General features: G+C 42.7%; 1 protein-coding gene across 3 annotated transcripts in view; it reads right to left on the bottom strand.

The window, feature by feature from the left end:
• Nucleotides 1-2,833: 2,833 nt before the first annotated feature.
• Nucleotides 2,834-27,941, bottom strand: part of LOC128595866 (zinc finger protein 347-like) — a 45,797-nt gene continuing 20,689 nt past the window's right edge. Inside the window, exons 4-6 of one of the 3 annotated variants that reach the window (XR_008383000.1) lie at nucleotides 18,680-20,097; nucleotides 6,813-6,898; nucleotides 2,834-5,055 (exon numbers count right to left, since the gene is read on the bottom strand). Coding sequence is in view for 1 of the 3 variants with exons in the window: in XM_053604945.1 (XP_053460920.1) it covers nucleotides 18,692-20,097 (1,406 nt within the window). In the remaining 2 variants the exon portion in view is untranslated. Of the gene's footprint in view, nucleotides 5,056-6,771; nucleotides 6,899-17,928; nucleotides 20,098-27,941 lie in introns of those variants that run through there. The other 2 variants (XR_008382999.1, XM_053604945.1) reach the window with 2 other exon arrangements.

Genomic DNA, 27,941 nt, shown 5'->3' with positions numbered 1-27,941 from the left:
CTGCCCTGGCTAAACTGCAACAAAAAATAGCCAGGCGTTGTGGTGGGTGACTGTAGTCCCAGCTACTGGGGAGGCTGAGGCAAGAGAATCGCCTAAGCCCAAGAGTTGGAGGTTGCTGTGAGCTGTGATGACAGGGTGAGACTGTCAAGAAAAAAAAAAAACCTCCCTGGGCTGAGCGTCCAGTTGCAGGCTGATGCCCAACAGAACACGCTAGAAATCTTTCCATTTCTATTCGCAGTTCACAGAGGGAGAGCTTTAAGCCTAAACTCAGAGTCAGAGACTTTCAGAGGGACAACCCTGTGGCCTGTAGGGTTCAGGACAGTGTAAGGTGGTCACCAAGGGCTGCTTTGAAAAAGCAGTAACTTGAATGTAAATGGGAATTATGTACGTGTTCTTCACACTATTCTCTTACACTCTTGAGATTATGTACCTTTAAGATAAAATTTGTTGGCCTTATAGTAGGCTCACATCAGTATGTTCTGAATTTACCGTAAATTCATGTGAATGTAAATTCAATATGAAAGTCATTAGAAAATATATTTTAAAAATTGTTTCATATATTGGGCGGCGCCTGTGGTTCAGTGGGTAGGGCGCTGGCCCCATATATGGAGAGTGGTGGGTTCAAAACCGACTCCAGCAAAAATGCAACAAAAAAATAGCTGGGCGTTGTGGTGGGTGCCTGTAGTCCCAGCTACTGGGGAGGCTGAGGCAAGAGAATCTCCTAATCCCAGGAGTTGGAGGTTGCTGTGTGATGCCATGGCACTCTATCAAGGGTGATGGAGTGAGACTCTGTCTCAAAAAAAAAATAAAAGTTTCATATAACTATACTTGTTTTTGTTTTTGTTTTTTAAGAGAGAGTATCTCTGGCCATGCCCAGTGGCTCATGTGTAATCCTAGCACTCTGGGAGGCCAAGGCAGGTGATTGCCTGAGCTCACAGTCGAAACCAGACTGAGCCAGAGCAAGACTCGGGCATTGTGGTGGCACCTGTCGTCCCAGCTACTTGGGAGGCTGAGGCAAGAGAATTGCTTGAACCCAAGAGTGAGAGGTTGCTGTGAGCTATGATGCAACAGCACTCTACTGAGGGTGACAAAGTAAGACTCTGCCTCAAAAAGAAAAAAAGAGAATAACTTACTCTGTCACCCTGGATAGAGTCACTGTGGTCTCATAGCTTACAGCCACCTTAAATTCTTGGGCTCAAGAGATTCTCTAGCCTCAGTCTCCCAGGTAACTGAGACTTCAGGCACCAGCCACAATGCCCATTAGTATTTCTCTTTTTATTTTTATTTATATATTTATTTATTTTTTGGTAAAAGAGTCTTACTATGTCGCCCGTGATGACACCATGGCACTCTACCCAGGGAAACAAAGTGCAACTGTGTCTCAAAAACATAAAAACAAAGTATTATTGTCTTCCCATAAAACTCTCAGGGTCCAAAGCTTGTGGCCTGTTCTCTTTCTCTGATTTGGTAGAACAGCTGGTTCTTATAACCTACTAGCCAAGCTTTAAGAAGTGTGTGCTGGATGCTCTAGTCATGAAGACTGATGCCACAGTTGTACAATATTCACTGCTCACTGCTGTCCTGCATAAATCGGACAATATTTAATCTCAAAGAAAAAAGGCATGATGATTCCCATCTGTAATTGCAGCATGCTGGGAGATCAGGTTGGGAGAATTGCTAGAATCCAAAGTTTTAAACCAGCCTGGGAACACAGTGGGATACTTTTGTCAAAAACCAATTACGAATAATCAGCTGGACCAAATATGGTTTACTTAATCCCAGTTATCTGGGAGGTAGAGAGAACAAGACAGATGGAGGTTGGGAATTATGGGTGGGGGAGGATGGGCTATGATCACACCAGTGCACTTCACCCTGCCTTATAGTCTCCATAAACATAGTAACAGAAATTAATCTCCAAAGGCAGTGTCCCTACTTTCCAGAAAATGGCACAGAAATGATTCTCAGTGATCAACTGAGAACTGTCATTCTATTGATTCTTTCCCAGACACCACAGTGAAAGGTCGCTAAGGATGGCATATGAAGACATGTCAAAGTTCAGGGTGAAAGTCACAAAAAGTAAAGTAGCCAACAGTGCCTGTAAGCTCAGTGAGTAGGGCGCCAGCCACATACAATGAGGCTGGTGGGTTCAAATCCAGCCAGGGCCAGCTAAAGCATCAATGACAACTGCAACCAAAAATAGCTGGGCGTTGTGGCGGGCACCTGTAGTCCGAGCTACTTGGGAGGCTGAGGCAAGAGTATTGCTTAAGCCCAAGAGCTGGAGGTTGCTGTGAGCTGTGATGCCACATCGCTCTACTGAGGGTGCCATAGTGAGACTCTATCTCAAAAAAAAAAAAAAGGTAAAATTGTTTAGGCTGGGCACGGTGGTTCACACCTCTAATCCTAGCACCTTGGGAGGCCAAGGTGGGTGGATTGCTTGAGCTCATGAGTTCTAAGCAAAAGCAAGACCCCAGGACTACGAAAAAATAGAAAAACTGAGGTAAGAGGATCACTTGAGCACAAGTTAGGGGTTGCTGTGAGCAATGATGCTACAGCACTCTACCCAGGGCGACAGCTTGAGACTACAGCACTCTACCCAGGGCGACAGCTTGAGACTCTGTCTCGGCACCTGTGGCTCAGTTGGTAAGGCGCCGGCCCCATATACCGAGGGTGACGGGTTCAAACCCAGCCACGGCCAAACTGCAACCAAAAAATAGCCGGGCGTTGTGGCGGGCGCCTGTAGTCCCAGCTACTCGGGAGGCTGAGGCAAGAGAATCGCTTAAGCCCAGGAGTTGGAGGTTGCTATGAACTGTGTGAGGCCATGGCACTCTACCAAGGGCCATAAAGTGAGACTCTGTCTCTACAAAAAAAAATTAAAAAAAAAAAAAAGAAAAAGAAAAGTAGCCTTTTCAAAGAACCTCAAATAATGAAACATTGTATAACTTAAAAATCCCTAACTATGTCCCTATGTCCTTGTATGTGTGATACGTGTCATGTCATGGTGGTCAATCTATTTTGATTATAGTTACTCTCCACCATGTAACATCAGACATTAAATACTGGAAAACTAGAAACTACTTTATTTTTTGTGCAAATTCTGATATTCCACAGTAAGGTCCTTAGGTATTAGTCCCATGACAAACATTTCATTTGGGAGGTTTCATGGAAGATGTACCTGTAGTTGTGTAATGAGGAGTGAGTGAGTGGTCAGGCCTGGATAAAGCCCAGCCACATACTTTGCATTTATTTGATTTCTCTTTAGTATGGACTCCGTGATGCTGACTAATGATGGAACTCATGATGAGAAGTTGTCACCCTCAATGAGTCCGCAGAGTCTCTCACAAATGAATTCTCTGATGCTATGCAAGGTATGAAATGTGACTAAAGGCCTTACTGCAGGCTCAGCGCTTGTAGATGAGCAGTTAGGGCACCAGCCACATCCAACAGAGCTGGTGGGTTCAAACCCGGCTTAAGCCTGCTAAACAAACAGACAACAATAACAAGAAATAGCCGGGCATTGTGGTGGGTGCCTATAGTCCCAGCTACCAGGTAGGCTAAGGCAAGAAAATCACTTGAGCCCAAGAGTTTGAGATTGCAGTGAGCTATGACGCCATAGCACTCTACCAAGGGTGACATTGTGAGACTCTGTCTCAAAAAAAAAAAAAAAATAAAATAAAATAAAGGCCTTACTGCATACATTCCATTTGTAAAGTTTCTCTCCTGTGTGAAATCTTTGATGACTTTTGAGGTGCTTTTTTATTTATTTATTTTTTGAGATAGAGTCTCACTATGTCACCCTCAGTAGAGGGCTGTGGTGCCGCAGCTCATAGGAACCTCAAACTCTTGGGCTTAAGCAATTCTCTTGCCTCAGCCTCCCAAGTAGCTAGGACTACAAGCGCCTGCCACAACACCCAGCTATTTTTTTTTTTTTTTTGTAGTTGTCATTGTTGTTCAGCAGGCCCAGGCGGGGTTCAAACCTGCCAGCCTTGGTATATGTGGCTGGCGTCGTAACCACTGTGCTATTGGCACTGAGCCCGAGGTACAATTTTAAACTGAAGACCTTGCCACAGTCATTAGATTTGTGATGTTTCTCTCTGGTATAAATACTGAAGTTAACTCTTAAGGATACTTTGTACCTAAAAACCTTACCATACTCATCACATATATAGAATTTATTTACATTATGAATAATCTGATGTACATGAAGTTTGTTTTTGGTTGCCGTTGTCGTTGTTTGGCAGTCTGGGGCTGGATTTGAACCCACCAGCTCTGATGTATGTGGCTGGTGTCCTAGCTTCTGAGCCACAGGCCCCAAGCCCATATGTGATAAGTTTTGAGTTTAAAAGTAATGTTTTCAAGTGGTGAACATGAGGCAATACAGGTGAGAGAGTTTTTGTGGGTTTTTGTAGAGACAGAGTCTCACTTTATGGCCCTCGGTAGAGTGCCGTGGCCTCACACAGCTCACAGCAACCTCCAACTTCAGGGCTTAAGCGATTCTCTTGCCTCAGCCTCCCGAGTAGCTGGGACTACAGGCGCCCGCCACAACGCCCAGCTATTTTTTGGTTGCAGTTTGGCTGTGGCCGGGTTTGAACCCGTCACCCTCGGTATATGGGGCCGGCGCCTTACCGACTGAGCCACAGGTGCCACCCTTTCTTTTTTTTTTTTTTTTGAGACAGAGTCTCACTATGTCACCCTCAGTAGAGTGCCATGGGGTCACAGCTCATAGCAACCTCAAACTCGCAGGCTCAAGCAATTTTCTTGTCTCAGCCTTTCAAGTAGCTGGGATTACAGGCCCCCACCCCAAATACGCCCAGCTATTTTTTGTTACAGTTGTCATTGTTGGTTAGCTGGCCTGGGCTGGGTTTGAACCTGCCAACTTAGTGTATGTGGCTGGCACCATAACCAATGTCCTACGGATGTTGAGCCTGGTTAAGAGAGTTTTCAACTTCATTCCATTCATCAATTTTATCTTCATCTTGAAATGGCAGATGGGAGTGAATCTGAGTTGATCTTTAATAGGCTTGTATCTTGTATCCTTTCCCAATACACAGCTCCTCCCTTAAAAGAAAAAGAGAGTAGAACTTGGCTCTGGCATTTCTGGAGTCTGAGCATAAGATAGGATCTGTACCACCTACTTGGACATTGAAAGGAACATCTGTATACTTTGCATGTCACATTGGGAATGCTAAAAACACAAGGAGGTGAGGTTATACACTGGAGTACTGGGGGATGTGCAGGAGCTGGGAGGATTATGGGTGAGGTTCAGAGAGCTTAACAGATGCTGAAAGCTGCTGAAAAAAGGCACAGATAGGCTTGGCATCTGCAGCACAGTGTTTACGACACCAGCCACATGCACCGAGGCTAGCGGGTTCGAACATAGCCTGGGCCAGCTAAACAACAATGACAACTGCACCACCACCAACAAAAAAAAAAAATAGGGGCACCCGTAGCTCAGTGGGTAGGGCGCCAGCCACATGCATCAGGGCCGGTGGGTTTGAACCCAGTCTAGGCCTGCTAAAAAACAAAAAAATAGCCAGGCACTGTGGTGGGCACCTGTAGTCTCAGCTATTTGGGAGGCTGAGGCAAGAGAATCACTTAAGCCCAAGAGTTTGAGGTTGCTGTGAGCTGTGATGCCATAGCTCTCTAGTGAAACTCTGTCTCAAAAAAAAAAAACAAAAAACAAACCCAAAAACAAACAAACAACAACAAAAAAACACTGTGCCCATAGCCCAGTGGTTATGGCACCAACCACATACACCGAGGCTGGCAGCTTCAATCCCTGCCCGGGCCAGCTAAACAAAAATGATGACAACTGCAACAACAAAAAAATAGCCAGGCGTTGTGGTGGGTGCTTGTAGTCCCAGCTACTTGGGAGACTGAGGAAGAGAACTGTATAAACCCAGGAGTTGGAGGTTTCTGTGAGCTGTGACGCTATGGCACTCTACTGAAGGTGATCTAGTGAGACTCTGTTTCAAAACAAACAAAAAACCCCACAACACTTTTCGAAATGACTGGAACATTTCAGAAATGTGTTTTTCCAGGTTTGAATTCAAGTAGCTTTATGATCTATGTTGGGGCCTGGAATTATTTTGTTCTTCAAATTTGCATAGGGTAAAGATTAATAAATGGAGATTGCTATGTTGTATAGCTTTGCTCTGAGTTAGGAATGAGTATTACACAACTGAATTACTTTTCTTTCTTTCTTTTTCTTTTCTTTTTTTTTTTTTTCGAGATAGAGTCTATGTTGCTCTAGGTAGAATAACCTAGCATCACAGTTCACAGCAACCTTAAACTCTTGGGGCTTAGGCAATTCTCTTGCCTCCACCTCCCAAGGAGCTGGGACTATAGGCACCTACCACAATGCTCAGCTATTTTTTTGTTGCAGTTCTCATTGTTTTTAGTTGGCCAGGGCTGGGTTTGAACCCACTAGCCTCGGTGCCACGCCTGAATTAGTTTTCTATGATTCTGGTCTATAAAGGAAAACTTAGAAATTAAGGAATCTACCTAAATGTCAACAAAGTCAGCATCAGACAGTCCCAAGGCAAACCAAGCTTCCATGCCTGACATATTGAAAATTAGCTACAGGGTGAAGGGTGCAGATAACATAAACAAAGGGACAGGTAACATCCAGATGGCATATTACAAAGCTTTTCATTTCTGAATAAATACAGCTTTGATCTCAGTCAAGAACACAGGAATCTCCAAGAGGCAATCAGGAAAAATAGAAAGGTATGCAAGGATAGATCCTTATTTCTAGATAAAAGTAATCCTCACCCAGAGAGACCAGGTTCCTATAGTTCTCCAACATCACGTACCTGTATAAAACCCTCTGAGCAGGGTCCAGGTACGTCCACTCCTCCTGAGAGAATTCTATGGCCACATTCCAAAACGTCAAAGGCATCTGAAATGAAAACACATTTTACCGAAGGGTTACGAGTAGATTTCTTAAATTTACACAAAAGGAGGAGAAGACAGGGTGAGAGAATGGACTCATTCAGAGGAGTGTTCCTACAAATCCAAATAAAGTATTTCTGAGCACGTTATGCCTCTTTCCTTCTGTTTTATTATACTCTTCAAGTGAAGGTTCTAATACTCTCTCAATGAGGGTATTTCTCATTCCTGTGGACCATTTAAGATATTGACAAATAAAAAAAATCAATACAGAATGATCTCCGTACATGTGTTAGATAACTATTTTTGACCCAGAAAGTGATATTGAGTGTCTAGATGAGCTAAAAGATGGGTGGTGACTTCAGAGATGACAACATTCATGGTGTCTTTAAGAGAAAGGCCAGAATCTAAAATCCAAGATGATGCCAGCAAGAGCAGTGACGGAAGCTTCTGAACACTTCCCTGTGCTAGGCATTATGTTAAATACCAGATGCCAATATAACAGCCACAAGAGAAAGCTCTGTTGCCATTTTACTAGGAACTGTGTCACATACGGGTGTCCAATGCTTTTTTTCCTGTCACACTTTGGAAGAAGAAGAATTGTCTTTGGCCATCAATTGAATACACAAACGCTCACAAAAGCTGATGAGCAAAGACAAGGCTGTGAATGATTTTTGCAAAATCCTACACCACAGATGAGCAAAACAGTCCTGAAATAATCCACATACGGTATCCAGGCCTCAGGTTGGACACCCCTCAATATACTCTAAGATAAAACAGTAGACAAAATTGGGCACCCCTTTCAAATAAAAAATAGTAAACCATGTACCAACAGGAAAAAAACCGTAAGACAGTGACCTTGGAAAGACTTTCTGCAATATCACACCAAAAGCACAGGGAAGAAAAGCTAATACAGACAAAGGAAACTAGATCCAAATACAAAACTTCTATGCATCAAAGTTATCAACCAAAAGGGGGAATGGCAACCTATGGAATGGGAAGAAAGCTTTGCAAAACATGTCTCTGACAGGGGTTCATATCCAGATTAAATCAGAAATTTCTACAACTGTACAACAAAAAAAGAAATAAACCAACTTTAGAATGCGCAAAGGACTTCAATACGTATTACTCCAAACAAGATAAGCAAATGGCCAACAGGCATGTGAAAAGATGCTCATCATCACTGATCATAAGACAAATGCAAATTAACACCACAGAAAGACTTGAGGGCATACTCGGGCTATTAATATTAAAACAGAAGATCCTAAGTCCGTGTAGAGAAGTGGGAATTCTCATGTACTGTTGCTGCAAATACAAAATGGTGTATCCATCATGGAAGACAGAAGGGGGTGCCTCAAAAATTCAAAATACAGGCTCAGCGCCTGTAGCTCAAGAGCCTAGGGCACCAGCCACATACACCAGAACTGGAGGGTTCAAATCCAGCCCAGGCTTGCAAACAATGACAACTATAACCAAAAAACAGCCAGGCGTTGTGGTGGGCGCCTGTAGGCCCAGCTACTTGGGAGGCTGAGACAAGACAATCACTTAAGCCCAAGAGTTTGAGGTTGCTGTGAGCTATGATGCCACAACACTCTATCCAGGGCGACAGCTTGAGACTCTGTCTCAAAAAAAAAAAAAAAATTCAAAATACAGGCTGGGCGCATTGGGACACGCCTGTAATCCTAGCACCCTAGGAGGCTGGGACAGGTGGATTACTTAAGCTCAGGAGTTCGAGACCAGCCTGAGCCAAAGTGAGACCCCTCTCTACTAAGTGAGGACTGTACATAACAAGGAGGCTGAGAAGTCAGTAAAGGGTTTCAATCAAGAAAATGGCATCAAGAGGTGTGTTCATGGCATGGACAGGGATGAGATTAATCGCTGAGCCATTTCAACAAAAGGGTACATGACTCCAGGAGGTGCTGGGGACATGAGTTCACTTAGGGTGAAGGGACCATGCGTGAGATTTTAAGGACTGTAGGGAACTTGGGTCTGTCGGAACTGGGACTTTAGCTCGCTAGCCCGGCCTGTGAAACTGTCAGGACGCGGTACTGATGTACCTTCTTTCTCAGGGTATTGCTCCCTATATGTGCTGAGGAGCCCTGTAAGGCTCCCTATCATGAGGAGCCAGTCATCTTAGTCAGGTCAGAGGTGCCCGAGCACCTCAATGGTGTAGCAGTCAGTCTTAGTAAGAGGAGCCTCATAGGAACCTAGCAGGAGCCTCAACTAACGACTCCTGTGACTATGTATGGAAGTGATTCTGTGGCTATTTTACACAAGTGTGGGGACTGCCAATCAATGACGTATGTGCTCTCGTGCTCTTTAATGAGAGACCAATCCCTCCCCCATTCCTTTATTACCAAGATGTTTCTTTTCAGCTATCTCCTACATGGGTCATTGGATATGGGAGAGCTGGTGGACTGTGATCCCAGACTTACTGGACACAAGAAAGACTCACCCATGGTGATGTGACTCTGACTCCACAACTTGGGATTACAGGCACCCGGCACAAAGCCAAGCTATTTCTAGAGGCAGACTCTCCCATGGTCAACATAGTGTGGAAATCCTGAGCTCAAGGAATCCACTGGTCTCAGCCTCCCAGAGTGCGAGGATTATAGGCATGAGCCCCCAGCCCAGCCTGGCATGACTCTTAACACATTTCTACTTGTGATTATTATGCAGTATACACCCAAATTAATCCTGGAGAATTAGAGACTTCTTTATTCTTTGTATCAACTCTCCAATGTGGAATGTAAATTGTGAGAATGGGTTAGTTTACCATACCACTGCATTTGTGTTCTTGACCCTAAACTCTTTAATGAATCCTAAGGATGCACATTGCATTAGCAAACTTTCTAGATTCACTACATTTGTCTTCCTTTCTATCCAGCATGAATCTTTCATGACTAAACGGCTTGATGCATTCACTACGTTTATGTAGCTGCTCTCCAGTATGATCACTCTGATGATGTTCAATGCCTTTCAAAAGCCTAACCACACACCATATATTTGTATGGTTTCACCAAAGATAAATTTCTTGAGGCCCAGTATATTTGACACCAGGATAATATCTCTGCTACATACAATTTACATGAATGCCCTTTACAACGAACTTCCAGTGTCAATTCATACTTGTACTCATAATGAAGGGTTCAAAACTCTCATTGTATTTGTAAGATTTCTCCCAAGTAGGAATTCTCTCACTATGTGTGAAGTGTGAATTGTGGCAGAAGACCTTGCCATGTGCATTAGATTTGAATTCTCTCTCCAGTATGAGTTATCTCATGTGTTTTGAGAAGTGAACAGACCCTAAACAATTTGCTGTGCTCAGGTCTTAGGTTTGACTCCAGCAAGGAATGTTCAAAAATTTCAAATGTCAAACTTAGGCCCTAATGTTTCCCATCAATATATTTCCAAGGTTGCTCTCTTCCATGGATTAACTGATGGTTAATATTTACATGACAACTAAAGACTTTGCTGCATTCCTCACACTTGGGAGTGTGTGAATTATTTAATGTTCTCCAAGGCTTTAATTCTAAGAAAATACCTTCCTACATTAATCACATTGTCCTATTAATAAAATGTTTCTGTTAGAGAAGGACCCTCTTATATTAGTGTCCTGCTCCCATAACAAAAGCAATCAATGTAACCTGGTTCTGTGTACCCTTAATGAATCCCCAACAATTAAAAGAAAAAAAGAAAAATAATGTGATTCTCCACAAAGAAATATCTGATCATGTTCAAGGAAGGAATTGTCACTGAAAACCTTGCTATGTTCTATTTAATGTATTTGAAAGGTTTCTCTCTTGGCTTGGTGCCTATAGCTCAAGCGGCTAAGGTGCCAACCACATACACCAGACCTGGTGGGTTTGAATCCAGGGCCTGCCAAACAAGGACAACTCCAACCGAAAAATAGCTGTGTGTTGTGGTGGGTGCCTGTAGTCCCAGCTACTTGGAGGGTGAGGCAGGAGAATCGCTTGAGCCCAGGAGTTGGAGGTTGCTGTGAACTGTGATGCCATAGCATTTTACCCAGGGTGACAGCTTGAGGCTCTGTCTCAAAAAAATAAAATAAAATAAAATAAAAAGAAAGGTTTATCTAGAATGGAGTAGAATAAAGGTTTGGCCACACTCATTACATTTCTTTTTTTTTTTTTTTTAGAGACAGAGTCTCACTTTATTGCCCTCAGTGGAGTGCCGTAGCATCACAGCTCACAGCAACCTCCAGCTCCTGGGTTAAGTGATTCTCTTGCTTCAGTCTCCCGAGTACCTGGGACTATAGGCACCCACCACAAGGCCCGGCTATTTTTTGTTGTAGTTGGGCAGGGACCGGGTATGAACCCGCCACTCTCAGTATATGGGGCCGGCGCCCTACCCACTGAGCCATAGGCACCGCCCACTTGTTACATTTCTAAACCTTCTCTCCAGTATGAACCCTATGATGATGTGCTAAGCATGAGTTAGGACTGAAAAGTTTTCCACATTCATTACACTTATAAGATTTCTCTACAATAAGAATTCCCTAATAAGAGCCAGGTGTGGTGCCTGGTGCCTGTAATCCTAGTACTGTGGGAGGCTAAGGAGGGAGAATTGCTTGAGCTCAGGAGTTTGAGACTTGCCTGAGCAAGAGTGACACCCAAACTCCTAAAAAAATGAAATACAGCTATGATTTAATAATAAAAAAAATGAAATAAAAAACCCAGCCGAGTACCATGGTGAGCACCTGTTAATCCCAGCGGCTTCCAGAGGCTGAGGCAGCAGGATTCCTACACCCGAAGTCTGAGGTTACAGGGAGCGATGATGCCACTGCACTCTGCTCAGGGCATATGTTGGGACTCTGTGTCAACCAGCAGCACAACAACAAAAGAACAATTCTCCAATGGGAATTCTGGGTAGATGGCCAAAGAGTAGCAACTCTTGGCAGAGGCTCCTGATTAGAGGGAGAAAAACTTGACAGAATCAGACACTATGAAGCCAAAGGTGGGGAGCTGAGCCAAAAAAGTTCAGCAAGGTGTGACTCCAAGAAAGAGCATTCAAGAAAAGAAATTACAGGTACAAAACTTATGGACTAGAGGACAGGAGAAACCTCCTTCAAGCAGGAGGACTGCCATGGGCTCTCTGCATGTGAGCAGGGTACAAAGACTTCTCATTTTACCTCACTGGAGAGAGCCCCTAAACACCAGGTCTCTCTCCAGGGAGGTCCCACTTATGAACCTAGACACCAACCTGCCAGGAATAAAATCGAACAAATATTTTCCTCCACAATTCCAAACTCAGTCCACCCTTCTCCCCTTGCATGGCGGTCTGAAGTTCTGCCCCTATAGAGTACAGTGTTTTGTCTTTTCCTCAGAGATCTGGACATAGTGTGGCCCACCGAACATCAGGATGGAACCTGTAAACTACTGGAAAAGAAAGATGGCATGTGAAGGGACACTCAGCAGGAGGAGCAGTCCCCTGGTTATTACTTTGCCTGGCCAGTGGTGGTGTCAACCCTCTGTCTGGGTCGACACCACCACTGGCTGGGCTGTCTGGAGGAAAGGGGTGCAGAACCACCAGCTCTGACGGTGCCCCCAAGTGGGAGAGTGGTTGCCCTGTGTGGACTGACTTCAGTGGGCAGGGCTGGTTCCTGGTCCCAGCTGGGCTAAGAAGCAGAGACTTGCCAGGTGTGGACCAAGACCTGAGGGAAAGAGCATGGTCAGCTGACTCCAACAGAGCCAGGAAGCCTCTGGGTGTGGACTGAGACCTATGGGCAGAGGCATGGTTCCATGACTCCAACCAGGCCAGAGAAAGAGAGCAGAGACTTGCTGGCTGTGGACTGAGACTGTGTGTGGCGTTGGGGGGTTAAGGGTGTGGTCCCCTGCTCTAACTTGGCCGGTGAGTAGAGGAGCAGATATCATTGTGCACTGAGTTTGGTGGCCAGGGGCATGGACCCCTGGTTCCAATTGTGCTGTTGGATCCCCTTGGATCCCTCTCTTTTGACTTGGGTTGGTACTGCCTAAGACAATCTGATTGTAACTCATGTCTGCGGCTGTCCACCTGGGACACTCTGAAGTTGACCTTCGAAGTTTTGTAGCAAGGGTGGGGGTAGGGCACCACACCTGTGTGTATTTCTCCACAGGTGACATTTAAACCCAATACTGTGGCTTCTCAGGATAGGGTGGAGGTTGGCTGATATCAAAACAGAGCTAACTTGCACTATCTCACCAAGTAGGTCCCCTGAGTTTCTAGCCAAAACTCTGAAAGGGGCCTTTGTAAGGTTGTAGGAGATAAGCCACAATTACAAAGCCTGGAGCTTTGGTAAGGGCTTGATTATCTCTACTACCTGGGAATCCCCAACTGAATCTCACCCTACCTGTTCTAATAACCAAACGGTGGGAAAAAAGCATGGTGTGGAACCAACCAAAGACCTTGGGCAACATGAAAAACCAGAGTAGACCAACCCACACAAGGAATGACAGAGGAGATACAATTGAAGATACCATGCATAGACAAATGGCTGAAATGTCAGAAATTGAATTCAGAATATGGATGGCAAATAAGATGAATAGAATGGAAGAAAAGTTAGAAATTGAAATCTAAAGAGTAGTTCTAAAATTATCTCAAGAAATTAATGAATTCAAAGACAAAATCACCAGAGATATGGACCCAAGGAGAAAAGAGATAGCAGAGCTCAAGGAAATGAAAAAGTTGTTTGAGGAGCTCCAAAATACAGTAGAATCCCTCAGTGATAGAGTTGACCAGCCAGAAGAAAGGATCTCTGAAATTGAAGACAAAGCTTTGAACATTCCCAAATGCTCAAGAAGGCAGAGAAATGGACAGCAAAAATGGATCATTCCCTCAGAGTTGTGGGATCATGCCAAAAGATCAAACATTTGTCTTATAGGAATTCCTGAAGAAGAATGGTCCTAAAGGTACAGATGTTCTACTCCAAGAGATTATGGAGGAGAATTTCCCAAGCATTGCAAGAGGTACAGAAATTCAGATAGACAGTTTCAGAACCCCAGCAAGACTCATTCCAAATAAAGCATCACCTACAAACGGAGAAATATCAGAATGACTGCAGATCTCTCAGCCAAAACGTTTTGATGAAGACTTTTTTTTTTGTTGTTGTTGCAGTTTTTGGCCAGGGCTGGGCTTGAACCCACCACCTCCGGCATATGAGGCCAGCACCCCAGTCCTTTGAGTCGCAGGCACTGCCCTCAGCTGAACATTTTAAGTCAGAAGAGGATGGTCATCGACCTTCAATCTCCTAAAACAAAACAACTTTCAGCCTAGGATCCTGTATCCAGCTAAATGGAGTTTCATCTGTGATGGAGAAATCAAATACTTTAATGACATACACATGTTGAAGAGATTTGCCAAAACTAAACCAGCTCTCCAGGATATTCTCGGACCCATCCTCCACAATGACTGGCACAATACTCTACCATCAAAGTAAATTCACTTGGAAATTTTTGAATGAAACCCAACTTCCAGGTTTGGTGCTTGGAGCTCAGTGGCTAGGGCACCAACCACATACACTGGGGAAGGCGGCTTTGAACCTGGCCTGGGCCTGCCAAACAACAATAACAACTGCAACAACAACAACAAAAAATACTTGGGCATTGTGGCAGGCACCTATAGTCCCAGCTATGTGGGAGGCTGAGCCACAAGAATCAATTAAGCCCATGAGTTTGAGTTTGCTGTGAGCTGTGACACCAGGGCATTCTACTGAGGGCAACATAGTGAGACTGACTGAAAAAAACAAGAACAACCCAACTTCCACAGTGGTAAAAGGATTAAAAATGTCCACTAGACATTCAAAAAACATGATCCCAGAACACTACCAGGCTTATCAATCCTCTCAATGAATGTTAATGGTTTAAATTGTCTTCTAAAGAGGAACAGGATGGCTAACTGGATACATAAACTCAGACCAGATAGTTGCTTCATACAAGAATCTCATCTTACCTTACAGGATAAAAAGAGACTCAGGGGGAAGAGATGAACATCTATAATACAGGAAAATGGAAATCAGAAAAAAGAAGAGGTTGCAATTTTATTTCCAGATACAATTGGCTTTAAACCAACAAAGATAAAGATAAGGATGTCACTACATAGTTGTCAAAGGAAAAACCCAACACAAAGAGATTTTGATAATGAACATTTATTCACCCTACCTGAATGCTCCTCAATTTATAAAGCAAACCCTAATGGATATGAACAACTTGATTATCTTCCTGCACTATAATAGTTGGAGATTTTAACACCCCTTTGACAGTTTTGGACAGATCTTCCAAGAAAAAGCTAAACAAAGAAATATTATACTTAAACCTGACCGTAGAATAAAGGGACTTTACAGACCTCAATAGAACATTTCATCCTAATAAAACTGAATATACATTCTTCTCATCAGCCCATGGGTCATCATCCAAAACTGACGATATCTTAGGACACAAATCTAACCTTAGCAAATTTAAAAGAATACAAATTATTCCTTGTATCTTGTCAAACCACAATGGAATAAAAGTTGAACTCAACAGCAACAGGAATCTTCATACTCAAAGTCATGGAAACTAAATAATCTTAGGCTGAATGATAGCTGGATCAAAGGCGAGGTTAAGAAGGAAATCACCAAATTTTTGGAACAAAATGATAAGACACAAATTACCAAAACCTGTGGGATACTGGAAAGGCAGTCCTAAGAGGGAAATTCATACCATTGGAAGACTTCAGCAAGAACCCAGAAAGAGAGGAAGTCAACAACTTAATGGATCATCTCAAGCAAATGGAAAAGGAAGAACATGCCAACCCCAAACTGAGCAGAAGAAAATAAATAACCAAAATTGGGCAGAATTAAATGAAACTGAAAACAAAAGAGTCATTCAGAAGATCAATGAAACAAACGGTTTTTTGAAAAGATTAATAAAAGTGATACACCTTTGGCCAACCTAACCAGAAACAGAAAAGTAAAATCTCTAATATCGTCTATCAGAAATGATAAAGGAGAAATAACCACAGACATCTCAGAAATTAAAAAAATCCTCAATGATTACTAAGAAAAAAACTATTCCCAAATATGAAAATCTGAAGGAAATAGGCCAATACCTGGAAGCACACCACCTTCCTAGATTCAACCAAAAAGAATTAGAAATCTTGAATAGACCCATATCAATCACTGAAATAGCATCAAAAATACGAAATCTTCCCAAAAAGAAAAGTCCAGGAGCAGATGGCTTCACATCTGAATTCTATCAAACCTTCCATGAGGAAATAGTACCTATATTATACAACCTTTTCCAAACCATAGAAAAAGAAAGAATACTTCCCAACACATATGAAGCAAATATCACCCTGATCCCCAAACCAGGAAAGGATCCAACGAAGCGTAAAAATTATAGACCAATATCATTAATGAATATCGATGCAGAAATATTCAGTAAGGTCTTAGCAAACATAATTCAACAACACATCAAAAAAATTATACACCATGATCAAGCTGGTTTTATTCCAGGGTTACAGGGTTGGTTCGGCATACACAAATCTATAAATAAAATATATCACATCAATAAAATAAAAAACAAAGACTATATGATTCTCTCATATGATGCAGAAAAAGCTTTTGATAATATCCAGCATCCTGGGCGGCGCCTGTGGCTCACTGAGTAGGGCACTGGCCCCACAAACCAAGGGTTGCATGTTCAAACCCGGCCCCGGCCAAACTGCAACCAAAAAATAGCCGGGCGTTGTGGCAGGTGCCTGTAGTCCCAGCTACTTGGGAGGCTGAGGTAAGAGAATTGCCTAAGCCCAGCAGTTGGAGGTTTCTGTGAGCTGTGATGCCATGGCACTCTACCAAGGGTGACATAGTGAGACTCCGTAAAAAAATCCAGCATCCTTTCATGATCAGACCACTTAAGACCACAGGCATAGAAGGGACATTTATTAAACTGATACAGGACATCTACAGCAAACCCACAACTAATGTCATATTGAATGGAGTAAAATTGAAAACATTTCCACTCAGATCAGGAACTAGGCAAGGATGCCCATTTCCTCCACTGCTAGTCAACATAGTAACAGAAGCCTTAGCCATTGCAAAAAGGCAAGAGAAGGTGATCCAGGGTATCAAAATAGGGTCAGAAGAGATCAAACTTCCACTCTTTGCAGATAGTAAGATCCTATACCTGAGCTCGGCGCCCTTAGCACAGTGGTTACGGCCCCAGCCACATGTACCAAAGTTGGTGGGTTTGAACCTGGCCCAGGCCTGCTAAACAACAATGACAACTGCAACAGAAAAACAGCAGGGCATTTGGCGGGCACCTGTAGTCCCAGCTACTTGGGAACTGGCTGGCGACCTGTAGAAGACTGAAACTGGACCCTCACCTTTCACCACTAACAAAAATTGATTCTCATTGGATAAAAGATTTAAACTTCAGACATGAAACTATAAAAATACTAGAAGCGAGTGTAGGGAAAACACTTGAAGAAATTGGCCTGGGAGAATAGTTTATGAGGAGGACCCCAGCCCACCAGGAAATTGAAGCAATACCCAAAATCCATTACTGGGATCTGATCAAACAAAAAGCTTATGCACAGCCAAGAGCAAAGTAAATAGAAAACCGACAACCTTCAGAATGGGAGATTTTTTAAGGCTATGCTTCTGACAAAGGTCTAATAAACAGAATCCACACAGAACTCAAACTAATCAATAAGAAAAGAATAACCCCATGCCTGTGTGGGCAAGAGGCTTGAACAGAAACTTCTCTGATGAAGACAGGCACATGACCTACAAACACATGAAAAAATGTTCATCATCCTTAATCATCAGAGAAATGCAAATTAAAACCACTCTGAGATATCATCTAACTCTAGTAAGATTAGCCCACATCACAAAATCCCAAAACTACACGTTGTTGTGGACAGGAAGAGAAGGGAACACTTCTACATTACTGGTGGGAATGCAAGCTAATACGACTTTTTGGAAAGAAGTTTGGAGAATACTCAAGGAACTAAAAGTAGATCTATCATTCCATCCTGCAATTCCTCTACAAGGTAACTACCCAGATTATAAAAAATCATTTAACAAGAAAGACATTTGCACCAGAATGTTTACTGCAGCCCAATTCAGAATTGCCAACACATGGAAACAGCCCAAGTGCCCATCGACCTATGAATGGACTAACGAACTGTACCCCATGGAATATTATGCATCCATAAAAAAGAGGATACGTCACATCTTTTATGTTTACCTGGATGGAGTTGGAACATATTCTTTTTAGTAAAGTATCTCAAGAATGGAAAAAAAGTATCCAATGTACTAAATACTACTATGAAATCAATATATAATCACCTACACATTCATATGAATGGTAAAACATAACTGTAGTCCAGAAAGTAGAAGGGAAGAGGAGAGAGAGGACAGGGGGGAGTCAGGCAGAGGGAGGGTATTTGGGGGACCTCACCTAATGTGCATGATGCAATGGTACATTTCAAAACTACTAAGAGTATACTTGTGATGGATGTGTTTATCAGTTCTATGTAAGCATTTCACATTGTATATCAAATCAGTACACTGAACCCCATAAATGCATCAATGTACACAGTTATGATTTAATAAAAACAAAAAACAAAACAAAAAAAGATTAAAACAACAAAAAAGGAATTTTCCAATGATAAATACCACATGAATTTTGACTAAAGCCCGCCATATTCTTCATATCTATAAGGTTTCTCTGAGTATGAATTTTCCAATGATTTGCAAGGTGTGAATTCTGACTGAACACTTTCCCCTATTTATTACATTTATAAGGTTTCTCACCAGTATGAATTATTAGATGTCATGAAAGGTGTGAATTGCAACTGAAGGCCTAGTAACATTCATAACATTTGTAAGGTTTCTCTCAGCATGAATCTTCCAATGCTGTCCTAGGGATGACTTGCTACTGTACATTTTGCCACATTCATTACATTTGTAAGGTTTCTCTCCAGTGTGAATCCTGCAGTGATGTGTTAGGGATGATTTGCGAGTGAATCTTCTGCCACATTCATTACATTTGTAAGGTTTTTCTCCAGTGTGAATTCCCTGATGTCGTGCAAGGTGTGAAATACGATTAAATACCTTTCCACATTCATTACATTCGTAAGGTTTCTCTCCAGTATGAATCCTGCAGTGATATGCTAGGGATGATTTGTGACTGAACCTTTTGCCACATTCATTACATTTGTAAGGTTTCTCTCCAGTGTGAATTCTCCGATGCTGTACAAGGGCTGAACTTCCACGGAATAGCTTTCCACATTCATTACATTTGTAAGGTCTCTCTCCAGTATGAATCCTCCAGTGATGTGCTACGGATGATTTACGAGTGAACATTTTGCCACATTCATTACATTTGTAAGGTTTCTCTCCAGTGTGAATTCTCCTGTGTTCTACAACAGAGGAACTTACTCGGAATGCTTCTCCACATTCATTACATTTGTAAGGTTTTCCACCTGTAGGAATTTTCCAATCTTGTCCAAGCATTGAACTTGCATGGAATAGCTTACCACATTCATTACACTTGTAAGTTTTCTTTACAGCATGAACTTTCTGATGTCTTCTAAGGCTTGATTTTTTATTGAATACCTTGGCACATATATCACATTTAAATTGATTCCCTTCCCCATTCATTACTTCCTGAATATTGAAATATAACCCTTGATTAAAGACCTTGTCCCAATCAGTACATTTGTAACGTTCTGTCACTATCTCTGGTTTTTCTCTTTGTGGGAATAATGAATCCATAAGATCATACTCATGTTCATGAGAAAGGTGGGGTGTCATAGTAGAACGAATTCTGTGGGGTGGGGAAATCAAGAACTCACTGTTGACAGATGGCTCCATGAGATTACATTCATAAATTTTCTCTTCAATCTTCAATACCTGCATTTCCGGCATATCTGACTGGGTGTTCAATCCCAGCTGATTATTAACAAGCTTGTTTTCTGAATCCTTCCTATCATGCTGATCTCTCCTACCAGTGAGATTTCCCTGAGGGGTCATACGGACTCCACTGCAATGTCTTTCATCATCTCTCCACTGACTCACAAAGTTATGTATATTCTTCTGGATTTCCCTAAAGCAAAAGTCTTCAGTGTCATGGTTTTCATTCCTTTCCAACATCATTGTGGGGGATATTTCTTCTGTACTACTGCTGTCTATAGCTGGCAATTCATTTATCACACATGCAGAAAAGATACCTACAAGATATAAAGAACCACAGGTATCTGATGAATTATACATGGTCATTAAATACCTCCTGTTGAAACATATAACATTGTACCAACAGTAGCATAGGCACAGTATGCAGAGATATAAAACATACAATTTCCTAACTGTTATGAAAACTTTTTTTTATATATATTGAAAAGGTGATTACATGTAATTCAAACAAGTAGGCAGGGAAGGCTAGCATGAAACAATCTGTGAGCAAAAGACCTCTCAAAAACCCATGTTAATCCTGAAAGGAGAGTATTTTTACCCTGCAGTCAAAGCACTGCAATGGGCTGAAAGCACAAGTGTGTTCACTGATTGAAGGGAATGATGTATTTGTACTTGGAAAATGTATGAACTAGGGTCACAGAAAACATTACTCGGAACAAATTGAGAAATACGATTCTATACAACATAATTCAGGCAACTATGATTTGAACATTCATGTTGGTCAAAGTTCATATGCTGAGGTCCTATGCAGAATTTAGCAGTCTTCACAAATACCATGCAGTATCCTTAGCCATCAACCAGCACAAACTTGTAAGCGGAACCAAGAGATAAATTATGTTTTATGTGAAATCAGCAGGTCCACAGCATTTATGCATCTAACTCCAATTTGCACATTCATTGAGAACAACAGGACTTGACGCAGGATGTGCAGGGTCACACATGTTCTTAGAAGTCACTGTTTGTTCCAAGCAGCACCAGAAACAACAGGTCATAGGAAACAGACAAGCATAGGAAGGAACAGTTCGAGGGGGACACAGAAGGTCTCGGCTGTGTTGCCAACAGGATTACTTAGTAATGCTTCATGGACATGGGTGTATAAGTCATCACCCAGGGTATATCCTGATTTAGGCACCAGTGAAAATGACAACATAGGCAGTGTCCTGCAATAGTTTGCCAATAGTAAGCAACTAGGTTTAAAGGGTGAGAGTGTTGTTGGCGGGAAGGGGTCTTTTGGAAACTGGTGTGATCAGGAATACAAAAAGTAATATGCTAAAACCCCACTGTGCTCAGTAAAATACTAAATACATAATATGTCTTTACATAGGTATGCAGGCATAGATATTATACTTACAAATCTTTGGAAACAGAATTATACCATGTCATTGAAAATTCTGACTGTGGTAGGAAGGGAAAAGTGATTTAGCAACCAACACATAACTACCCCATTCTCAACTATGAGACTAAAGCTGTGATAGTGAGGCTAAAATGGAAGAGATTGGAAGGAGAGATTGTTTGATAATGTGGGAAGAAATTAGCTTTGTAAGTCTTACACTGTTTACTATGTATCACATTGAATAACATTTGAATTCCATTTCTAGCCATATACTCAATAAATTCTATATATAGATTCCAAAAGACTGTCTATGGCCATACCACCCTTGAATGTGTCCAATCTCCTCTGAGCTCAGAAGCTAAGGTGCATTAGGCCTGGTTGGCACTTTGTTGGAAGATTCTAGGAAATCATGTGCAGGTATGCTGTCAGGGGGACCCAAAAGGAAATACCTGGATATGGCCATGGAGAAGAGAGGGATCATCTCATATTGTATTCACAATGACACAAAATGTTGTTATCAAGGGTATAATAATGTAGATGAATTCTGGGTGGAGAATGATGATTCACTGGCTGGTCAGGTAGAAGGATGTTCTACCTTCTGTTTTGAAGAAACAAAACTAGAAGGCTATTACTCAAATCTGCCCTTGGGCTGGGCCTTGTTTCCCACACCTGTAATACTAGCAGTCTGGGATGCTGAGATGGGTGGATTGCTTGAGCCCAGGAGTATGATACCAGCCTTAGCAAGAGTTAAACTCTGACTATCCTAAAAATACAACAATTAGCCAAGTGTTGTGGTGGGCACCATACACCTAGCTACTCAGGCAGCTGAGGAAGAGGATCCCTTGAGCCTCAGAGTTGGAGGTTGCTGTGAGCTATGATGCCAGGAAACTGTACCCAGGGTGACAGAGTGAGATTCTGTCTCAAAAAAAGAAAGAGAAAAAAAACACCCACCTTTGATCACATTAGTGAAATTAAAATAACAAGTTCACTAACTACAATATTTATTTATTTATATTTTTTAAGACAGAGTCTCACTATGTTGCCCTCGGTAGTGTGTCCTGGCATCACAGCTCACAGCAACCTCCAACTCTTGGGCTTAAGCAATTCTTTTGCCTCAGCCTCCCAAGTTGCTGGGACGACAGGCACCCACCACAGTGCCCGGCTATTTTTCTTGTTGTTATAGTAGTTGTCATTGTTGTTTGGCAGGCCCGGGCTGGGTTGGAACCCGCCAGCCCCGGTGTATGTGGCCAGTGCCCTAGCCACTGAGCAACAGGTGATGAACCACTACCTACAATATTTAATAAATAGTATGTCCTTACAGGTTTGGTATATAAAAATTAGAAGGGGGCCAGGCACGGAGGCTCATGCCTATAACCCTAGCACTCTGGGAGGCTGTGGCCGGTGGACTGCTTGAGCCTAGAAGTTCAGAGACCACTCTGAGTAAGACTGAGACCATGCCTCCACCAAATATAGAAAAACTAGCCAGGCTGGGCAGTGCCTGTGGCTCAGTGAGTAGGGTGCTGGCTCCATATGCTGAAGGTGGTGGGTTCGAACCTGGCCCTGGCCAAACTGCAACAATAAAAAAGAACAGAAAAGAAAAGAAAAACTAGCCAGGTGTTGTGTTGGGTGCCTGCGTTCCTAGCTATTTGGGTGGCTGAGGCAACAGGATTGGTCAAACTCAAGAGTTTGAGCTTCCTGTAACCTATGATGCCATGGCACTCTATCGGGTGCCAAGAGTGAGACTCTGTCTCCAAATAAAACTAAAAATAAAATAAATAAAATGTAATAAAAATTGGAAGAGTTAGTCTCACTTTCTGGCATATAACAGTAATAGTGTCACATTTGCTAGTCCCTCTAATTATTTAAAATTCATCAGTGGGGTTCTTAACACAGAATCTGGCATAAAGAAAAGAGAGAAGGAGCAATGTCTGCAAGGATAGAGGACTGGAAAACTCCAGACACTCATTCCTGTAGGGAGACACAATGATTCCAAATATAGTGCAAAATCCCATCATCAAAAAAATATTTTTAAATTTATTTCATTATATTACAGAGGTACATATATTTTAATTACACAGTTTGCTCATATACAAACTGTGTGTGTGTGTATATATATATATATATTTATATATAGCTGTTTTTTTGTTTGTTTTTTTTTGAGACAGAGTCTTATGCTGTTGCTCTCAGCAGAGTGCCATGGAGTTCTCATACCTCATAACAACCTCCAACTATTGGGCTATAGTAATACTCCTAACTCAGTTTTTCTATTTTTAATAGACACTGGGTCTCGCTCTTCCTCAAGCTGGTCTTGAATTCCTCAGTTCAAGCATCCACCTGCCTTGGCCTCCCAGAGTGCAAGGATTACAGGTATGAGCCACCATGCCCGGCCCTTATATATTTTAGATACAAGTAGTGCCCTTCACCTAGAGAGTGTCCCATGTACACATCAGGTGTAAAATCATCCCACCCTCTATGTACTTGAAAGTGTCCTATGTACGCATCAGGTGTTCACTCATCCCACCCTCTATGTACTTGAATTTTGTTGGGTTCTGCTCCCATAAATGCACATAAGTATTGCTCAACTAGTTTCAATTTAGTAGTGAGTATATGTGGTGTTTTTTTTCATTCTTGTGATAATTCACTTAGGAAAATGGTCTCTAATTCTATAGAGGTTGTTACAAAAGATTCTAGGTCACCATTTTTTTTTTTTTTTTTTTTGAGACAGAGTCTCAGTATGTCCCACTTGTTAGAGTCCCTAGATGTCCCAGCTCACAGTAACCTCAAACTCTTGGGCTTAACCCATTCTCTTGCCTCAGCCTCCCAAGTAGCCGGGACTACAGACACCTGCCCAGTTAATGAGTACAAGTGTCTTTAATATAAAATGTCTTCACTGGGGGGCGTCGCCTGTGGCTGAAAAGAGTAGGTCGCCGGCCCCATATGCTGGAAGTGGTGGGTTCAAACCCAGCCCTGGCCAAAAAAAAAAAAAAGTCTTCACTGGGAACCTCTTCAAACAAGATAGCCCTGTGAATTACTTGACAAAAATGTAAAACAACTGTCTTAGTGATGCTCAATGAACTAAGAAATAACTGTTAGCCAACTGAAATTAAGAAAAAGATGTAGGAACAAAATGAGAATATGAAAAAAGAACAAAAGTATAAGGAACATCCAATCAGAACATCTGTAGGAAACTGTAATAAGTGAATTTACAAATATGCTGGAGTGTTTCCAAAGCTGATAATGTAGAAAAAAGTGAGAACTTGAAAACAAAATATAGCAAATTATTCACTCAAAATGCAAGTGGAAAAGATGACAAAATAGCCTAATAGTTTTATGTGACGTCAAATGAATATACATATTTTGAGAAACCTAAAAGAGAAGGAAGAGGCTCAGCACCTGTAGCTCAAGCAGCTAGGGCTCCAGCCGCATACACGAGAGCTGGTGGATTCGAATCCAGCCCAGGCCCGCCAAACAACAATGACAACTACAATCAAAAAATAGCCAGGCATTGTGGCAGGCGCCTATAGTCCCAGCTACTTGGGAGGCTGAGGCAAGAGAATTGCTTAAGCCCATGAGTTTGAGCCCATGTGTGACGCCCATGAGTTTAAGCCCATGTGTGACGCCACAGCACTCTACTCAGGGCGACAGCTTGAGACCGTCTCAAAAAAAAAAAAAAAAAAAAGAGAAGGAAGAGGATTTGAGAATTTTTTTTTTTTTTTTTTTTTTGTAGAGACAGAGTCTCACTGTATGGCCCTTGGTAGAGTGCCATGGCATCACACAGCTCACAGCAACCTCCAACTCCTGGGCTTAAGCGATTCTCTTGCCTCAGCCTCCCGAGTAGCTGGGACTACAGGCGCCCGCCACAACGCCCAGCTATTTTTTGGTTGCAGTTCAGCCGGGGCCGGGTTTGAACCCGCCACCCTTGGTATATGGGGCCGGTGCCTTACCGACTGAGCCACAGGCGCCGCCTGAGAACTCTTTTAAGGAGATGGGGGTCTCACTCTTCCTTAGGCTGGTATCAAACTCCTGACCTCAAGCAATCTACATGTCTCAGCCTCCCAGAATGCTAGGATTATAGGCTTGAGCCACCACACCCGGCCTTGAACAGTCATTACTTGATACAATTCCATACCCTGTAGATAAAAAACAAACACAAAGAGTGTCATAAAAATATGGGACTACTGATTAAATAAAAAGCATGTTCACTTCTAATGCATGGGGATGTAAGAAAGGAAATCAGCAGAAGTTTACACATTTGACAGAAGACACAGAAACAGAGGCATCATTCCACTGGATGATGCTCCATGTTCTGATACAGGATCTTTCTGTCCATTCTTTCCTATTCTGCTGAGTAGTAATCTCAAAAAGGCAACTAGTCCCCTCTCACACACACGAAGGACATGTAGAGAAAGTAGAATTGAGGAATGGCTGAAAGAAGAAGAAATTCATTTATCAGTCTCTACCCCAGATCCTGACAAAAAGCCTCTGATCACTTGGAATTTCCTGGGTAACAGGAGTATGATTTGCTCTAAGAACGCAACTTTGCTGATCTCCTGGTCAGGGGCTGGTGAAGAGAAAGACCAGGCCAAAATGAGAAGCCTGGAACATTAAAGCCCCAAATTCAATCCTCCAGGAAGGGCAGAGGGGCTAGAGACTGAGCTAATGTTGCTCCTGATGGCATGATGAAGTCTTTGTAAAAATCCCTCACCACAAGGTTCAGAGAGCCGAATGCTGGGCACGTGGAGGTTCCTGGAGGGCGATGCCCACGGAAAGGCCATGAAGCTACTTGGCCCTCTCCCCTTAGCCTTGCCCTGTGAATCTCTTCATCTATTCACCTTTATCCTTTGAAAAATCCCTTACAACAAACCAGTAAATCTAAGTGCTTTCTTGAGTTCTGTGAGCCACTGTAAACACATCTGTAGAGCCAGAGGAGTCATGGGAACCTCGATTTACAGGCAGGAAGGAGAGCTGACAACCTACTGCCTGCAACTGGCAGTCCTGGGAACCTGACCCTTAATCTGTGGGATCTGCCTCTACTTCCAGGTAAATAAGGTCACAACTAAATTCAATTACAGGACAACCAGATGGTGTGAGTCAGAAAATTGGTTGTGAGAGGTGAGAAATCCCCACACAGTTTGGGGACCAGAAGGGAGGCATTTTGTGACTACTGGTGTGTGAAAGGGGAAAAACAATGCTCTGGCTACTTCCTATCTCAGATACATATGAACAGGCAGAGAGGGTGGCAGAGGTCTTCCAAGTACAGGAAATGGGGAGGAACCTGAATAGGGCAAGGTGTCAGCTCTATGGAGCCCTCAGCTCTGACCCTTAAGGACAGAGAATTGAGCACCAGATGGAAGGACACACCACAGGGGAAAGAGACCCTTTGAAACAGCCCCTCATGTGCCATAAATGGAGAAGGAAACCAAGAGTTTACTGAAGCCAGACGACAGTGCGTTGTCCATCACAATAAAGACTTTGGCTTTGTCTCTGAGCTGCAGTACCAATGTAGGGGGGAAAAAATAAACCATTACACGTGTAAAGAAACAGAGTGACAAGTGGGGACAAACAAAGGCTGCTGTTCAGAGCTCACAGGATTTAAACTTTTATTTTATCGTAGAACTCTTTGGCATGAGGAGAGATTCCCAAACACTATTTAATGGTGCAACTTTCTCTCTGTCCAATGGTGCTTTGACCCATTACCACCCTTGATATGCCAAAGGAAAAGGATGCATATAATGTAAAGGGGTTTATTCTGAGATTAATATGTGGGACCATCGCCTGCATAAACAGCCACACCCAAGAAGCCTTGAGCAAGTGGTCTCCCCATGGCAGGGTTACAGTTCAATTTTACATGTCAGACATGTCAGAAAAACAGGAAAGACATGTAAAGACATAAATCGATACATAGAAAGTGTACATTGGATTGGACTGAAAAGGCTGGAAATCTCAAAGTGGGCCATTACAGTTATAGGTGGGTTTAGAAATTCTTTGATTTGGGCTTGACGCCTGTACTTCTGAGGATAAGATGCCAGCCACATACAGCAGAGCTGACCTGTCAAATCCAGCCCAGGCCTGCCAAACAACAATGACAATTACAATAAAAAAAAGCCAGGGCTCGGTACCTATAGCTCAAGTGGCTAAGGCACCAGCCACCTACCTCAGGGCTGGTGAACTGAATCCAGCCCAGGCCTGCCAAACAACACTGACAGCTACAACCAAAAAACAGCCGGATGCTGTGATGGGTGCCTGTAGTCCTAGCTACTTGGGAGTCTGAAGCAAGAGAATCACTTAAGCCCAGGAGTTGGAGGTTGTTGTGAGCTGTGATGCTACAGCACTCTACCTAAGGTGACAGCTTGAGGCTCTGTCAAAAAATAAAAAAGAAAATAGCCGGCATTGCAGAGGGTGCCTATAGCCCGAGCTACTTGGGAGGCTGGGGCAAGAGAATCACTTAAGCCCAAGAGTTGGAGGTTGCTGTGAGGTGTGACGCCATGGCACTCTATCAAGGGCGACATAGAAAGACTCTGTCTCAAAAAAAAAAAAAAAAGAAACAAAATAAATTCTTTGATTTGTCATTGTTTAAAGAAATGGGAACCAGTTAATGAATTGATGACATGCAGGTGTGGTTTAAGCTTTGCCTTGCACAGCCTCAGCCTGTTAATGAGCTACAAAGAATATCTTCAAGAAGGGAAGAGGGAGCGTGCTGAGGAAGGTCTCACCTTCCTTCTCAGGGCCAGACATTCAACTTTAGGGTATTTCTGGAGTCCTCTTGGC

This window comes from Nycticebus coucang, chromosome 10, assembly GCF_027406575.1.
Source record: "Nycticebus coucang isolate mNycCou1 chromosome 10, mNycCou1.pri, whole genome shotgun sequence".
Classification (NCBI taxonomy): Eukaryota; Metazoa; Chordata; class Mammalia; order Primates; family Lorisidae; genus Nycticebus; species Nycticebus coucang.
This window is presented reverse-complemented; position numbering and strand designations above follow the sequence as displayed.